Source organism: Schistocerca cancellata, chromosome 2 (genome assembly GCF_023864275.1).
Source record: "Schistocerca cancellata isolate TAMUIC-IGC-003103 chromosome 2, iqSchCanc2.1, whole genome shotgun sequence".
NCBI lineage: Eukaryota > Metazoa > Arthropoda > Insecta > Orthoptera > Acrididae > Schistocerca > Schistocerca cancellata.
This window is the reverse complement of record NC_064627.1, coordinates 580,137,204-580,156,129: the sequence shown is the minus strand read 5'-3', so window position 1 is coordinate 580,156,129 and position 18,926 is coordinate 580,137,204. Positions and strand designations below refer to the sequence as shown.

General features: G+C 39.1%; 1 protein-coding gene across 8 annotated transcripts in view; it reads right to left on the bottom strand.

Annotated features, from left to right (window-relative positions):
• The window catches only part of LOC126146981 (uncharacterized), a 148,478-nt gene that overhangs the window by 58,889 nt on the left and 70,663 nt on the right, over positions 1-18,926 (bottom strand). For all 8 annotated transcript variants that reach the window (XM_049915660.1, XM_049915659.1, XM_049915657.1 and 5 more), the window contains one exon: positions 7,000-7,265. In XM_049915660.1, coding sequence (XP_049771617.1) covers positions 7,000-7,265 — 266 coding nt within the window. The remainder of the gene's footprint in view (positions 1-6,999; positions 7,266-18,926) is intronic.

The following is an 18,926-nucleotide window of genomic DNA, read 5'->3' as shown; positions in this document are numbered from 1 at the left end:
GATCTACAAAACCAGTCATCCTAGCTGTCCTATAGTTGCTGGCTTCAAAGCACCCATCAAACGTATATCAGTCTTAGTTGATCAGCACCTGCAACCCACAGTACAAAAACTTCCTCCCATATTGAAGACACCAACTGTTTCCTAGATCATCTGAAATCCATGCCCATTCCAGTTCCACCATGATTCCAAACCTATGATGTCATTTCTGCTCACCTTAACCAATTTCATATTTACCAACAACTACTTCACCTTTGAGGGGCAGACATACAAACAGATCAGGGGTATGGCCATGTGAATCAGGATGGCTCCTTCCTATGACAACCTTTTCATGGCTTCCTTGGAGGGGGCTTTCCTCAGATTCACAAGCCTTCAGCCCCTGGTTTGGTTTAGATACATTGATGACATCTTTGCCATATGGACTCATGGTCAGGCTGACCTGTTAAAATCTTTAAATACTTTTTCCCAATTACATTTCACATGGTCCTACTCCGAGTCCTGTGCCACTTTCCTTGATGTTGATCTGTTACCGCACGCCGCGGATTTGGAATACGCTTCCTTGGAGGGGGCTTTCCTCAGATTCACAAGCCTTCAGCCCCTGGTTTGGTTTAGATACATTGATGACATCTTTGCCATATGGACTCATGGTCAGGCTGACCTGTTAAAATCTTTAAATACTTTTTCCCAATTACATTTCACATGGTCCTACTCCGAGTCCTGTGCCACTTTCCTTGATGTTGATCTGTTACCGCACGCCGCGGATTTGGAATACGCGCCAGACGGCATGGATGTCGAAGACCCCTAGAGGTCTCTGCACCACTGCGCTGTAAGCTGTGGTGGCGCCTCCTGGCCCACGTTTAATGTGAGGGTGCCACAGTGGAACACGTGGTCCCAGCACCCAACAGCAGTGCCCCAATCATATATTTAAGTGCCTGCCTCTCGCTCAGCCAGTGAGTCCAATCATTGTGTGCACCTTGACATATCACGTCGACAACAGACAGCATGTTTACCATTCTTTGTTTCCATTACTAGTGGATGTCTTTGATTCATTCGGTTGTCTCTGTCAGCCGGTTGCTTCTTGCGTGTTGTCGTCGTAACGTCTCTCTTGATCGTCTGTCATTGTTTCGTGTCCATCCTCTCTGTTCATTTGTTTGTTCGCGGGCTGCTCTCTGTTTGGTCCCACTGCACATTCTCAGCCACCCCACGACTGTTCTGGTTGCGGTTGCAACAGATCTCATCCTCACCAAAAGCCATCTATACACTTCTGTCCATATTAAACATACTAAGAAACTACAGTCCTTAAAATCTGACAGCTGCCATCCTTTCCATGTCAAATGTACCCTCCCATGCAGCCTTGGCATTCAAGGCAAAAAGATTTGTTCGGATGCAGACTCTGCACAGCAGTACAACACCATTATAACCTCAGCCTGCAATGGACGTAATTAGCCTAGTTCAAAAGCAGGTATCCCAGCCCATCACATCCAATCCTGGTACAACTTCCTTTAATTTTGAAATGAACACTCTGCCATTTGATTGTGTTGTTGTTTACTCCTTCAAATTCAAAAACCTTATTTTGTCATCCCCCCCCCCCCCCCCCCACTCCAGTAGTTAGTATATTTTCTGTAAGAGTTGAATATTTGTAGACTTCATCCTAAAACTAATCTAAAATGTAGGGAATAGGGAGGGGGAGATAGTAAGTAATAGCTTATCTTACAAGTGGATTACTGTCGCATACTGTACATCTCCATGGCAGTGCCCCACATATTGCAACAATCAAAACATAGAAGGGCAATTTTGTTTGACATTAGTCCTCATTTCACTGTATTCTTCTTAATATCGTGGACACTGTTACCTGATAACACATTTATCCATATTATCAATCAGATATTTATCATATGCATTTTGCTTCTTCTTCTTTGGGTAACATAATTACACGCCACTTCACTCAGCATCCTATCACTTCTACTGTAATTTGCACACATTCAACTTATTTGGCTTCATTATTTTGCTTGCATTTTCTATCTTCTGTTCTTTTGTTAATGTTGACTCCTTTCTGATTCCCATCATTAGTAAATTTAGTGACATTAACAGCAAGGTGTTGAGGCCTTCCATGGAGGCATTTTCTTGTTCTCTTTCTGTGCTTGCACTGTGAGGTAACATTGCACACTATTTTGAATGGGAACATAGATTCACTCAATCTTGGGGCCAAGTTAGCTTTTGCTGCGGCCAGGTGCTCTGTTTGCTTCTTTTAGTAATATCCTGCCAATAACGTAGAGTCCATCACTTGTCTACCTACAACTGGCCTATACAATTGCTTCTTTCCAAGGTATTTGTGTTACTCACAAATAACTGACTGATGCCAGTTCTGATTCATTTATCTTCTAGTATGTTACATTTCTCTATATTAGGAGGTAGTTAGCACCCTTTGTCAGTTATGAAGTAAGTATGAACCTAATGCAAACTATTTCTATAATTTGTATCTGCAATATGTCGTAATAGATAATTACATTATTAGAAAAAAAAAAGAGCTGTAACAGATACAACATACTAATTCATTAATACATTCATCAACAGTAATGGCCCCACCACACTTCTTTGAGTCACACCTGAAGCTACTTCTGTCTTTGTTGATTACTTTCCATCTAGGGTTGCAATTAACTCGTTATGAAGTATTCACTCCACTAACAAATCTTGCACAATTTGGTTTCAATTGCTTATTGTCTTCAGAATTCATGCTAGCTGTTATACACAAGATAATTTTGTTTCATGTACGTCTTCATGCTTTGAAGCAGAACATATTCTATAATTCTGCTGTAGTGCTACAAAATAGTTTGCTTTGGCTATTACTTTTGCTCTCTTACCTTGTAAATATGTGGTATCTGTGCTCTCGCTGGGAACAGTTCTCTGCTCAAGGGAGCTGTGCTGAATTATGGTTATGAATGAAGGAAATTCACTGAAAATTATATATAAAACTTGACAGAGACTCCACCAAACAAATTTCCATATATCCATCTCCTGATGGGTATTGGGACAACAGCCATATATTTATGGCAATATTGATAACGCCTTCACTTCTTTGTTTTGAATTTTTATTTATTTGTGACTAATGTTGGTGATAATGTTTTCAACTGTACAACACCATCATACTTCTAGTATAAGGTCCAGAACCATTAGTGTCCATGAAACTGAATACCCCAGAGATGAAAGATTCAGTTTCATGGACCAAGATGATTCTGGACCTTTCAATATAAATATGATGGTGCCTTCCCATTGAAAATACAACCACTATGAGTTGTAGAGGGGTCTGAAGATGTGGACTGTATGACCAAAACCAGTTGCAACTAAATAGAAGCAGCTGAAGGTATTATCAATATTGCCATCCATCACACCATGATGAGTTTTTAGAAACTTCAGCTTCTTTTGAGTATCACTAGAATAGATTATTAAGCTCTGCACTATTAAGGCAACTGAATGACAATATTCCTTGGTTTTTCTCTGTGAAAGAAATTTGGTAACCAGAAAGTAACATTTTAGATTTAATTTTTCTATTATCTATTCAGTACCTGTGTCATAAAGAAAATATGTCTGTGGCACTGGTAACCTTTACATGAAATTACATTTTTTAGAGGTCTGGGAGAGGATTTTGCTGTGATGTTTATTGAAGGATTAGCACTTTCCTTTAATTTTCAAGTTACGGTAAAACAAAGTAGTCTGTCAATTTGTTTCCATAATTTGAATATAATACAGGGAAACATTCCACGTGGGAAAAATATATCTAAAAACAAAGATGATGTGACTTACCAAACGAAAGCGCTGGCACGTCGATAGACACACAAACAAACACAAACATACACACAAAATTCTAGCTTTCGCAACCAACGGTTGCCTCGTCAGGAAAGAGGCAACCGTTGGTTGCGAAAGCTAGAATTTTGTGTGTATGTTTGTGTTTGTTTGTGTGTCTATCGACATGCCAGCGCTTTTGTTTGGTAAGTCACATCATCTTTGTTTTTATATATATGTTTCCATAATTTTATACACAGGCTTCAAAAGAGCACAATTGGTTTTCAAGCCACCTCAACACACATACAATGGGAACAACAATATAATCAACTAAGTACAAAAAATTTCTACTTACCGCTGATGTTGTTGTAGGGTCAATATGACCCGACAATAAATTTAACTTTCTATTACTAAGTAAATGTAATGTCTGGTACTCGTAAATTTATGTATTTGTTTCTGTTCGTAACTACTTTCCATGATACCTTGAATTGTTGAAACAATATTATTCTGTTTTCTTACACTTGAAATTGTTACACTTACATTTCATGTGCCATAATGACCAGATTGGTTTTAATACTCATTCCTACATTTCTTTCATTGAGTTTCGTGTTCCACTATATCCAAATCCATGCACATATCAATGACGCAACAACAGAGGTCTCTGCTTGCTTTTGCAACAATAGACACTGTGTTGTTGAAGATGTAAATGTTAAAGAGCAAGAAATAAGTTATATCCAACTGACTGTTGAAGAAAGACATTATATTTTTAGCTCTTGCAGTAAATAGTGATGAATTTTTATCATGGCAAAATATAACCTAACTGAATGAGAATTACAAGCAGTAGACAACACATTTGATATTGGGGAGGAAATTTCAGAAAAAGAAAACCATACTAGTGAAGACAGCATTCACCCTACATCAGAATATGACGACTGTTCTACACACAACGGGTTTAGTACCGACAATCTGAAAACTATAGAAGTAGTTCAATCAAAAGACAAGAACATCAATTGGAGTTTGGTACCCCTTCCAGATCATGGAAGAGCACTCAGTGCAAACACAATGAAAGAATTGCCTGGTCCAACCAGATGTGCTATGTCCAGAGCACATGATATCAAATCTGCTTTTTGAGTAATTATGAACAGAACTCTCAACAGGATTATGTTGCAAATGACTAACATTGAGTGCCAAAGAGTCCGTGGTGACAAATGGGCAGATTTAGATGAAATTACATATGAAGCACATATTGGTGTTTATTGCCTTCTGCTCTTTGTAAATCATATGGTGAATCAACAGGCAGCTTATGGAATCCAGAATCAGGTACAGCACTGTCACTAAAGATTTTCTTTCACAACACTCGAATGTTATATTCTGATGATAAGTCTGATCAATGGGTGCAAAGAGCAAACAACAAAGTGGCACCTATAAGGGACTTAAGGGAACAGTGGGTGGAAATACTTCAAAATTATATAATCCTGGTTCAAATGTAATTTTGATGAGCAACTGGTAGGTCTTACAGGTTGCTATCTGTTCAAACTATATATTCCAAGAATGCACCAAGTATGGGATAAAGATGTGGACACTCTGTGACAGTACTAGTTTGTATGCTCTGACAACACAGATCTACACAGGAAAACCACCTGATATAGCACATGAGAAAAACCAAGTTTGTATGTTGTCATGGATCTGACATATGAGCTAAGAGAACAGAACATTACATTTTTTACATCCTACACTTGGTGCCAAGCACTTCTCACCAGGAACGTCATGGTGTTGGGTAGAGTTAGAAAAAACAGGTTGGAACTGCCTAAGTTATCATGCCAAGATATTCACAACTCATAATTCTAATTCACAAAAGATACAACAGTAGTATCCCACAATCAAAAGAAAATAAGGATGTTGCATTAATGATTACAATGTAGAATGATAAGCAACACAGAAGGTAAAAAGCCAAAAATGATATTGGACTACAATACCACAAAAGGTGCAGTTAACATGCTTGATGGGATTACTGCCACATACATGTGCAAGAAAAACCAATCATTGGCCAGTAATTGTATGCTATATTATTGCTCAGACTTCAAGAAGTAATGTATTATTTGTGTTCTGCATCCAATAATAGTTAGTCTACTATTATTTATTTGTATTCTGATGAACAATTAGCGCTGAACAAAAACATCATTTTCCAGATGTACAAAAAAAAAACACACACACACACACACACACACACACACACACACACACACACACAAACACACACACACACATTGTTTGTACTCTGAATAGTGTTTTGTGTTGAAAACTAACCTATCCACTACCACTTCCTTGTATTTTGTTCAATGCTTTGTGTTCAAAATAAGCTTGCCCATTGTTACTTTTTTGCATTTTGATCAATGTTGTAAAGAAATAAATATTTTCTTATTTATTTATATTTTGATATTTTCTGTTGAAAATAAATTTAACCATTGTGGTTTTGTTGTATTTTGAACCATGATGTAAGGAAACAAAATTTAAAATTTGTGATTTTATTGTATTTTGATTCATGCTGTAAGGAAAACAATACACTGATATTTGCTTATATTTTTGCAAAATATTCTTTGTGTTTAAAAGAGATATATCTATATTTGTTTGCTTGAATTTTGATCAATACCAATACTACATAACTAATAATGCTTTATTTGTGTCAAACAAGAATTTAATTATATTAAATGCCATGTAATAATATTTCCATAACACAATCTTGTAGAGTTTTGCTCAATGTGTCATTACAACCCATAGTACCAAGAATGTATACTATTTTTAAGGAGAACAGCAGGGTTAATAGACAGCAACAGACATGGCCACAAATAAAAGGATACAAAACATGACTAAAACTGTCACAACCAGGGGTTCTTTAATCATTGAAACAAGATAAAATGGGCCAATTCAGAAATTACGTAGAAATTTCATCCAGAACAAACAAAGTAAATAATAACAGGAAAGTGAATGTTGAAAAGAGGAAAAATAATTCTAGTCAGTTTTCATCAAATGTTTTCCATTTCAATGTGCATAATAACTTACTGGATGCTACCATGTCTCAATTGTTCATACTTGCACTTGAGGACCCTTGGAAGAGATATTATTTCTACTTTCGTCTTTTTCTTACAAAAGTAAGCGAATGTTTTTGTAATGCAAAAGTAAATGGTAAACTTTGAAATGACAGTTATTATCAGAATTACTAACCTTGCATGAAAATGAAATCCATGCTTTCTGTGTAGGGAATTCCTTCAAGAGATCTGCCAATGCTTCAGCTTCATCTTGAGCAGGAATTGTTTCTATGGCAAGAAAATCAACCCCAGCATTAACAAGTACTTGCATTCGTGATCTATGCCAGTCCATCATCTGTTTCTTGCTCACTGTCTCTACATATGATCCACTGTATTCTGAACCATCGTGTAATGATGCTCCATATGGACCAACAGATGCAGCTATTAATGGCTTCACTATACCTGCATTTAGAACAATAATTCAATGCCAAATAATAATACAAAGAAATCCACAGAATGATAATACTGCATTCAGTTCTAATTAACATTATCTAAGTTAAATTTTCCAAAAAAATAAATAAATCAGTTTTCAATTCAGCCATAAGCAAATGATAAAGAAAACATAATCTAGCCAATGGAATTCTATCCCAAATCAAACTACAGAATTTTTCTACATATATAAACAAATTTTGGATTCTATGGTCAAAGCAAGACCAACTGACTTTATGAAGAGATTTTTTTACACTGCACTGTTAACAAGACTCTGACACTGCACAAAATGGGGTACCATGTATTCCTGTCCAAAAGCACTTAGTTCACTTTAGAGGTCATATTTTGAAAATAAAATAAAATAAAATAAAAAAATAAAAAAAGACATCACGAAATTATACAACACTGAGGTGATAATCCCTGTGATACAGCTGCAAATCATCAAGACGGATTTTTGACTCATTGTGTGGTGTTGCTCACGGTCATCTGACTGCCCTATGCATACTACCTTTACAATTACATGGACCAGCACACTTGCATTTTATGTTGGGACATACAGCCTGCACTACTGAAACATATGCTCCTAGCAGCTGTTTATGTTATGTGGTTCATGCATGATGATCCTAATGCACTTTAATTAGAATATCTGCCTGCTGTTGAGACCTTCCCAAGAAAGAGGATAAGTCACCGAACTGCATTGCATTGACTTGCGCAATCATCTGACCTAAATCTGTTGTGTGGACACATGAAAAGTGTCGTGCACATTACCTGGTTAACAATGTCAGTGATACAGAACAGCACACCTATAACTCATGTGCAGCTATTTGACATGGCCCAGGCATCACTGAGCAACTTTGCCAGTCCATGTTGAGATGTTGCCATACAGATATTGTTGCTCTTTAACATTCAAATTCTTCTAACTACTGTGAAGTGCTTGACAGAGGGTACTTCCCATCATACTTATTCGCAGGGATTCTAATCATTCCATTCACATATGGAGGACAGGAAAAAGGGATGTTTAAATACCACTAGTCGCTAGGAAAGAGGCCCGGGCTGTACGGAGGGTGATCAAAAGCATCCCAGTGAAATTCTCTTAAGAGTTGTTTGGTCACATTCACCATGTAAGGTCGGGCATTAGCATGGAAAAAAACAACACCTTTTGACAGTAATCCTTGGTGTTTGATCTGTATTGCGCAGCACAATTTCTTAATGGTCTCGCAGTTACCATGTGCATTGATTGTTTGGCCTTGTGGTAAGAAATCAATCAGCAAAATGCCTTTTCTGTCCCAAAAAATGGTGCACATGACTTTTCAAGGTGTCAAGATCTGCTTAGGCTTAACCTTCATTGGGGATGATGTGTGCCTCCATTCCATTGATTGCCACTTTGTTTTAGGTGTGTTGTACCATACCCAAGTTTCATCCCCCATGGCTATCCGAGGAAGAAAACCATTGCCTTCTTCACTGTAGCATGTCAAAAACTGAAGTGCATTGCCCATCCATTGGTTTTTGTGTTGTTCAGTAAGAATTTTGGGCACCCAATGTGAGCAAAGTTTTCTAAATTTCAGTTTTTCAGTAACAATTCCATGTATTAGTGATTGTGAGATTTGCAGAACTTCCATAGCAAGGGCACTAAGTGTTGTGCTTAATCTTCTCTTCAATTGTGTGAACCAGTTCATCAGTAACCACAGACGGGCATCCACTTCGTTCTTCATCATGCACTTGATCACATCCTTCATTGAACAATCTGACCCATCTTCTAACCATTGAATCACTCATAGCACTTTGTCCATGAACCTCACAGATTTGCTGATGAATTTCCTTTGGTTTAACTTTCTTTGCATTTAGAAAACTAATCACAGATCTGATTTCACACGCAGCAGCATTTTCAATTACCGCTGACATAAAGAAGCACTACAAATCACACATCAGTAGCAGCGATCTGAAAATGGTTTACATGTCTTCTCCTTGGGTCAGAGTAATTGCCGCGCATGCGATCATAGCCATGGATAGAAATACAAATGGAACTTACTTTGTGGATGACCCTCGTATTTATGTGAGTTGACCAATTACAATTGTTACTCACTGATAACTCTAGTCATAGGATACTTTGATTTTTCGTTTGGTGAAGTACACAATTTTACATTCCTGAACATTTGAGGTATGTTACCAATCTTTGCACCACTTTGAAATCTTATCAATATCCGAGTGAATACTTGTGCAGCTTTCTTCAGACAGTACATTATAGATATCTGTACCATCTGTCAAAAGTCTGAGGTTACTATTAATATTGTCTGCAAGGTCATTAACATACAATATGAAGAGCAATGGCCCTCCTTGGGACAAATTACTTCTACATCTGGCAATGACCTTCCTTCCAAGATAACATTCTGTGTCCTCCCTACCAAGAAATATCAATCCAGTCATAAATTTTGCTTGACACACCATTCATTCATACTTTTTGATAATAAGCATAGGTGTGGTACTTTGTTAAATGCTTTTTGGAAATCGAGAAATTCTGCATCAAACATGAATGCCTTGACCCACGAGTTTCAGAATGTTATGTGAGAAAAGTGGAAACTGGGTTTCACATTACTGATGTTTTCAGATTCCATGCTGACGTGGTCATTCTGTTTGAGATACCTCACTACATTTGAGCTAATGAATGTCAAGGATATTGGTTGATAGTTTTGTGGATCACTTCTGCTACCCTTCTTGTAGACAGGTGTGATGTATGTTTTCTCTCAACTACTGGACACAGTGTTTTGTATGAGCATTCTACATTAGATAAATGGTTAAAATGGGGCCTAATATAGCCACAAATCTGGTACAGAATCTTATGAGGATGCTGATGGGCCCTGTAGCGTTGTTCAGTTTTAGTGATTTCTGCTGTTTTCAACACCACTGACATTAATATCTACAACACTCATCCTTGTAGTTATAAGAGAATTAAATTGGGGCAATAACCTCAGTATTTTATTTGTTAAGGAACTTTTGAAATTTAAGCATTTCTCTTTTGCTTCACTACCCTCAGTTTCAGTCCCTGTCTCTTCCTAAGCACACCATATCTACAGAGATAAAGTTTTTTTTTAACTTTGCAGCAGGCATATGGCATTTTAGTATTGGCAGTGTGTGGTTATTCATTCAAATTCACATGCATTTTCATGTAGTCAGTGAGCAATTTGAGTTGTGTGGAGTAAGTAAGAATCACAAGTTGTTCAGAGTTAGAGGAGGAGTCTTATATGGACTAGTAACAAATATAAAATATGAGGTTATTGTCAACAATGAGTACACAAGGGGAAATGTGATGAGAGGAAGAGTATGTATTAATAATTTGGATGAAAAGATTGTGATAAGGAGTCATTAAGGAAGTAGTGTTCCAGTAGAGAGTTGTTCAAATGATGAAAGGTAACAATTGGGGGTGAATAATAAGAACCAGTAGTTGCCACATACGAAGTTCCAACCAAATTTTCATGCTTTGATGGGAAAAATCCAGTATGACACAAACCGTAATGAAAATGGTATTGTGACAGGTGCGAGTGAGAACTAAAACTGACAGGTTTGAAATGCTTGTCAAATAAACAGTTTCAATATTTACACATTTCATCTGTTCTGAATTACTGGATACACACTATTGATGTATTACTGACTGTTCAAATAAAGAATGTATAATAATGAAGATGTATTTAAATCAAAGCAGGAACTTGGGATGTATACTAGACACATAGTCACAACTCTTAACCTCCTTGTATTTATCTGTGTGTTAAGTCTGCCCCCTCCTTCCCCCACTCCCAAATGAAACAGATGATGACTGCTTAATTAACATATGACTGATAATATCTATGAACTGTAGTTTGGAATGTGGGTGAAAGCTTACATATAGACTACTGTGACCAAGCCTCTGTTCTTTGATGAAAAGAGGCCATGGGCTACGAATAAAAACTTTGATACACATTTTAGTGATTTGCAAAACAGGAACTCCAAAAAACAGGAGACCTTGTCAGGAAATGATAAGTAAGTGTTGGACAAATAAAGGAAATAGTAACAGGGTACATAATACAACACATGGAGTTAACAAGTGAATGGTGAACAGACACACAGTTAGACATTGTTGGTGTTCAAACAGCTATTTCCAATATAGCAATGAAGCAGCTCACCATACTAAGAGGAGACAGTAGAATGACCTATATTCTCAGCTACAGGAATGAGTAAGTGTTGCTTAAAACAAAGCACATTTAGTATACAGTACTTGCATTCAGCACTACAGAGAAACCCACATTAATTATATTCCAATGACTTGGAAGGGTGGGTCAATATCTGTAATGTTTGCTGATGACACAAGCATACGAAGTAAGTGACCAAACAAAATTTGGGAGATACAGTTCAGATGATAACTGGAAAGGCCTCCAAGCAGTTCACAGAGAGTAGTTTAAGTTTCAATCTCATAAAGAGGAGATGCTGAGTCGCAATAGGCACAATAAAAAGATTCACACAACTAAAGCTTTAGGCCATTAAGGTCTTTGTCAGCAGTAGACACACCCACACATGTGCATGCGCACACACACACACACACACACACACACACACACACACACACACACACACACACACACACCAGCAGTCTCAGAGCACTGAGACAACACTGCGAACAGCAGCACCAGTGCATGATGGGAGTGGGGACTGGATGGGGGTAAGGAGGAGGCTGAGGCAGGGAGGGGGAGGGATAGTATGGTGGGAGTGGTGGACAGTCAAGTGTTGCAGTTTAGACGGAGGGCAGGAGAGAAGGTGTGGAGGGGGAGAGGGTAAGTAGCGGAAAGGAGAGAAATAAAGAGAAATTAAAAGACTGGGTGTGGCGGTGAAATGACAGCTGTGTAGTGTTGGAATGGGAACAGGGAGGGGGCTGTATGGGTGAGGACAGTGACTAACGAAGGTCGAGGCCAGGAGGGTTATGGAAACGTAGAATGTATTGCAGGGAAAGTTCCCACCTGCACAGTTCAGAAAAGCTGGTGTTGGCGGGAGGGATCCATATGGCACATGCTGTGAAGCAGTCATTAAGATGAGGGATATCATGTTTGGCAGCATGTTCAGCAACAGGGTGGTCCACTTGTTTCTTAGCCACAGTTTGTCGGTGGCCATTCATGCAGACAGACAGCTTGTTGAAACTTCCTGGCAGATTAAAACTGTGTTGCGGACCGAGACTCGAACTCGGGACCTTTGCCTTTCGCGGGCAAGTGCTCTACCAACTGAGCTACCCAAGCACGACTCACGTCCCATCCTCACAGCTTTACTTCTGCCCGTACCTCGTCTCCTACCTTCCAAACTTACAGAAGCTCTCCTGCGAACCATTTCATATCAGCGCACACTCCGCTGCAGAGTGAAAATCTCATTCTGGAGACAGCTTGTTGGTTGTCATGCCTACATAGAATGCAGCACAGAGGTTGCAGCTTAGCTTGTAAATCACAAGACTGGTTTCACAGGTAGCCCTGCCTTTGATGGGATAGGTGATGTTAGTGGCCGGACTGGAGTAGGTGGTGGTAGGAGGATGTATGGGACAGGTCTTGCATCTAGGTCTATTACAGGGGTATGAGTCATGAGGTAAGGGATTGGGGGTTGTGTAAGGACGGATGAGTATATTGTGTAGGTTCGGTGGACGGTGTAATACCATGGTAGGAGGGGTGGGAAGGATAGTGGGCAGGACATTTCTCATTTCAGTGCATGATGAGAGGTAATCAAAACCCTGGTGGAGAATGTAATTCAGTTGCTCCAGTCCCGGATGGTACTGAGTTACAAGGGGAATGCTCCTCTGTGGCCAGACTGTGGGACTTTGAGAGTTGGTGGGAGACTGGAAAGATAAGGCACGGGAGATTTGTTTTTGTACAAGGATGGGAGGACAATTACGGTTAGTGAAGGTTTCAGTGAGACCCTTGGTATATTTTGAGACGGACTGCTCATCACTGCAGATGCGACGACCACGGGTGGCTAGGTTGTACGGAAGGGACTTCTTGGTATGGAATGGGTGGCAGCTGTCAAAGTGGAGGTATTGCTGATGGTTAGTAGGTTTGATATGGATGGAGGTACTAATGTAGCCATCTCTGAGGTGAAGGTCAACATCTAGGAAGGTGGCTTGTTGGGTTGAGTAGGACCAGGTGAAGCAAATGGGGGAGAAGGTGTTGAGGTTCTAGAGGAATGTGAATAAGGTGTCCTCACCTTCAATCCAGATAGCAAAGATGTCATCAATGTATGTGAACCAGGTGAGGGGTTTAGGATTCTGGGTTTTTAGGAAGGATTCCTCTAGATGGCCCATGAATAGGTTAGCATAGGATGGAGCCATGCGTGTTCCCATAGTTGTACCACAGATTTGTTTGTAGGTAATGCCTTCAAAGGAGAAGTAATTGTGGTTGAGGATTTAGTTGGTCATGGAGACTAGGAAGGAGGTTGTTGTTTTGGAATACATAGGGCGTCTGGAAAGGTAGTGTTCGACAGCAGTAAGGCCATGGGCATTAGGAATGTTAGTGTACAGGGAGGTGGAACAATAGTGACGAGCAGGGCACTGTGTGGTAAAGGGACAGGAACTGTGGAGAGTCGGTTGTGGAAATGGTTGGTATCTTTTATATAGGAGGATAGGTACCGGGTAATAGGTTGAAGGTGTTGGTCTACAAGAGCAGAGATTCTCTCAGTGGGGGCACAGTAATTGGCAACAATGGGGCATCTTGGGTGTTTAGGTTTATGGACTTTGGAAGTATGTAGAAGGTAGGAGTGTGGGGAGTGGTAGGGGTAAGTAAAGAGATAGACTCTGGGGAGAGGTTGTGGGATGGGCTTAAGGATTTGAGTAGTGACTGGAGATCCTGCTGGATTACTGGAATGGGATCACTGTGGCATGGTTTGTAAATGGAAGTATCTGACAGCCTGGATTTTCCATTGTTTGATTTAGTGTCATAAAGACGCCTTTTATGGGATTTCAAACAAGCAATTACGACCTGTTAGCACCAGAAATAGATTTTAATGGCCATACACTAAGTGAAAACAACTTAAAAATTTCTTGGACTCCAGTTGGAGTCAACACAAAGATAAAACCCATCAAGAAGCTCAGTTAATCATGTTTTGCCCTTGTAAGCATATTGTATTGACCTAAAGACAACAGTGTTGGCTTATTTTAGGTATCTTCACTTCTTATTGTGTCATGGGAATTACTTTCTGAGGTAGTGGATCCTAAAGTAAATAAAGTGTTTATTCAGCTAGAGTGAGCAGTAATTGTTATTGCTGTGTTCACATGTGAACTGAGTTGGTGACCTTTTGCTCACATCTCCAGGCAGTGTTGGTTTCAATCACACAGCTTAAGGCTGTTGCTCATATGCATCACTGTGGGTGGCTGAATGGTGTGATCTGAGGGACGTGCAGCATGACCTACATGTCCCACAATTGGCCCGTTACTGTGGCTGCCCCTGGCATTGCCTGCACTGAGGTTGATCCCTCACCCATTGTCGATTGGGAGGTCATTCCAAGGTGTGGCCAGTAGTGAAAGATTTTCCAAGGACCTCCCTAATTTGTCAGATGAAAAGATTTCAGGTGCTATCTGTGGCTGTTGAAATCCTTGAGCCAGTTGAAGTCATTTTCCCTGTTCCAAAAGAATCCTCTTGGCCCACATGGTCTGTGTATTCATTTAGGGTGGGATTACTGGTAGTTGGGAACTCCAACATCATGCACTTAATAAGGCCCCTTAGAGATAGGGCAGCCAAGGAGGAGAAGGAATCTAGTGTGCATTCCATGTGCGTACTGGGAGCAGTCATTCCAGATGTGGAACGGAAGCTTCTGCATGCCACGAAGAACACAGGTGCAGCCAACTGTAGGTGGTGGCTCATGTTGGTACCAACAATGTATGTTGCTTTGGATTGGAAGAGACTGTCCCCGGTTTTGGCCAGGTAGCTCAAGTAGTAAAGACTGTCAATCTTGCTTATAAGCCTCATCAACAGAACTGGCTGCAGTGCTTTGATACAGAGCCAAGCGGGAGGTCTGAAATCTGGTTCAGATGGTTCTGCAACCATGTAGGTTGCAGATTCCTTGGCTTTGGATATAGGGTGGTGGGTTTCTGGGTTCTGCTAAATAGGTCAGGAATCCACTACATAGAGGAAGCAGCTGCACTCATAGCGGGGACTGTGTGGAGGGGATTGGGCAGTCTTTTTAAGGTTGGAGGGTCTGAAGAAAGTCCAGAAAGGGCTCCAGGGGTGCAGGATCAAAGCAGGAAGAGGGTAGAGATGACAAAAATCAATATTGCAGCTGTAAACTGTTTGAGTTGTGTCGGAAAAGAACCAGAGCTCTGAGCACTAATAAAAAGCACTGAATCTCAAATTGTTATAGGTATGGAAAGCTGGCTAAAGCCAGAAATAAGTTCAGCCACAATTTTTACAAAGGGTCTAAGTGTGTTTGGAAAGTATAAATTAAATACAGAATGAGATTTTCACTCTGCAGTGGACTGTGCACTGATATGAAACTTCCTGGCAGATTAAAACTGTGTGCTGGACCGAGACTCGAACTCTGGACCTTTGTCTTTTGCATGCAAGTGCTCTATCATAGATTAAATGCAGTTACTGGTGGGTTATTTATTGATGTCAGAAGTAGTTTATCTTGCACTGAAACTGAAGTACGTAGTTCTTATGAGTTGCTATAGGTAGAGATCATATTTGAGAATTTGAATAAATTAATAATTGGTTCCTCTTACCAACACCCTGAGTCAGATGATACAGTTGCTGAACAGTTAAAAAAAACTTGAGTGTCATTTCGAATACGTACTCCACTCATACAATTTTAGTTGGTGGTGACTTCAATGTAGCCCCAACATGTTGGCGAAAATACATGAAAAGTTGGTGATAGGCATAAAGCACCATCCAAAATAGAGCCGAATGCCTTCTCAGAAAATTATCTTGAACAACTAGTTCAGGAGCCGACTCAGAGAGTAAATGGCTGTGAAAACATACTTGATCTCTTATCAACAAATAATCCTGACCAAATAGGGAGCATCTTGACAAATACAGGGATAACATTGTTGTAGCTAAACTGAACAACAGCAGCATCCAAATCCACCAAAAAATAAAGGCAAAACACATCTACTTAAAAAAGCAAATAAAAATTCATTGGATACCTTCCTAAGAGAGAGTCCCCATTCATACCAATTTGACTATATAAGAGTAGACCAGATGTGGTTTAAATTCAAAGAAATATTAAATGATGTTAATTGAGAGAGACATACTAAATAAACTAATAAGAGGTGGTACTCATACCCCATGGTACACAAAACAGATCAGAACACCGTTATAAAATCAATGAAAAAATGTGCTAATTTTTAGAGAATTCAAAATCTCCAGTATTGGCAAAGTTTTACAGAAGCTTGAAACTTAGCAAGAACTTCAGTGCAATATGCTTTTAACAATTTTAAATCAGAAACTCTGTCTCAAAATCTGACAAAAACTCAGAGAGATTCTGATCACATATAAAGTACACCAATAGTAAGATGCAATCAATACCTTCACTGAGTGCTAACAATGGTGATGTTACCAATTAAAGTGCCACTAAAGCAGAGTTACTAAACATGGTCTTCAAAATTCCTTCGCAAAAGAAGACAAAGTAAATATTCCATGACTTGAATCAAGAACAACTGCCAACATGAGTGACTTAGAAGTAAATATCCTTGGTGTAGCAAAGTAGCTTAAAACACTTGGGAAAGGCAAGGCCTCTGATCCACATTATATACCAGTCAGATTCCTTTCAGAGTATGCTGATACAATAACTCCATATGTATCAGCCATATACAACTGCTCACTCGTAGAAAGATCCAAACCTAAAGAGTGGAAAGCTGCACAAGTCACACTAATACCCAAGAAAGGAAATAGGAGTAATCCACTGAATTACAGACCCGTATCTCTAACATCAATTTGCAATAGGATTTTGGAACATATACTGTGTTCAAACATTATGACTCACCTCGAAGAAAATGATTTATTGGCAAATAGCCAATACGGATTCAGAAAATGTCATTCTTATGAAACGCAACAAGCTCTTTATCCCTCCCTCCCTCCCCCCCAGGTAATGAGTGCTATCAACAGGGGATATCAAATTGCCTCCATATTTTTAGATTTCCAGAAGGCTTTCGACACTGTACCTGAAACATGACTTATAATTAAATTGTGTGTCTATGGAGTACCATGTCAACTGTGTGACTGGATTCATGATTTCCTGTCAGAAAGGTAACAGTTTGTAATAACTGATGGAAAGTCATCGAGTAAAACAGAAGTAACATCTGGTATTCCCCAAGGAATGTGATATAGGCCCTCTGTTGTTCCTGATCTGCATAGACAATTTAGAAAACAATCTGAGCAGTCCTCTTAGATTGTTTCCTGATGATGCTGTCATTTACCATCTTGTTAAGTTATCAGACAATCAAAACAAAGTACAAAATGATTGAGACAAGGTTTCTCTATGGTGCAAAAAGTGGTCATTGTCTCTAAATAATGAAAAGTGTGAAGTGATCCACATGAATACTAAAAGGAATATGCTAAATTTCAGTTACATGATAAATTACCAAATCTGAAGGCTGTAAACTCAACCAAATACTTAGGGATTACAATTATGAATAACTTAAATTTGAAAAATCACAGAAAAATGTTGCAAACCAAATACTGTATTTACTGGCACAACACTTAGAAAATGGAACAGCTCTACTAAAGAGACTGCTTACATTATGCTTGTCTGCCCTCTTCTGGAGTACTGCCGTGCAGTGTGAGATCTGCACCACATAGGATTGACAGAGGGCATCGAAAAAGTTCAAAGAAGAGCAGCTCATTTTGTATCATCATGAAATAAGGGAGAGTGTGCCACGGACATGACACATTTACTGAGGTGGCAGTGATTTAAACAATGACATTTTTCACTGCAGAAAAACACTCATCTATACAGATTATTGGCCATATGATTTAATACAGCTGCACTAACTCATTCAGCTGGTCCCTATTCTATATGTTCTTTGATTTTCTCACACTCTGTTTCAGATAATTTCATTTTAATTTAAGTTTTGCTCTTCATCACTGCACACACATAGGATACCCATTTATGACTCCTGGAACATTTAAGGCTTTCACATGTGGTTCTCTTTGTGCAATTTTAACTCTTCTTTTACTATTTTCAGCCAGCTTTCAGTACTGCCTGACATCATTACCTCCTCCAGTGACAAAGGAATGGTACTGAATGACTGTTTAGACTGAAAAGTTACAATTACAAAGTCATGTAGCTTCTTTGGCTTCCAAATTTTGGATGACTTTTTTATTGATTCAAGTTGCTGCAGTTTTTCTTTATCATTATTTGCACTATCTGGGCTTGGTTCCTTGTTGCAACTAGTATTCTGTGAACTATTACTTGATGTGATATTCTCAGGTTCGGGTTCAAATTCTTCAGTCGTTATTCATTTTGCTTCTATTCTGTCAGTGGAAGAAACAACTGATTTCATTCCTGCAACTCAGTTTCTTCTTTATATTGATTAAAAGTACATTTGTCAAAAATAATGTCCCTCATTTTTATCATTATTTGGCAATTAGGTTAAAAAAGCCTGTACACTTTTGATGCTTCACAGTATACTACCAAGATACATTC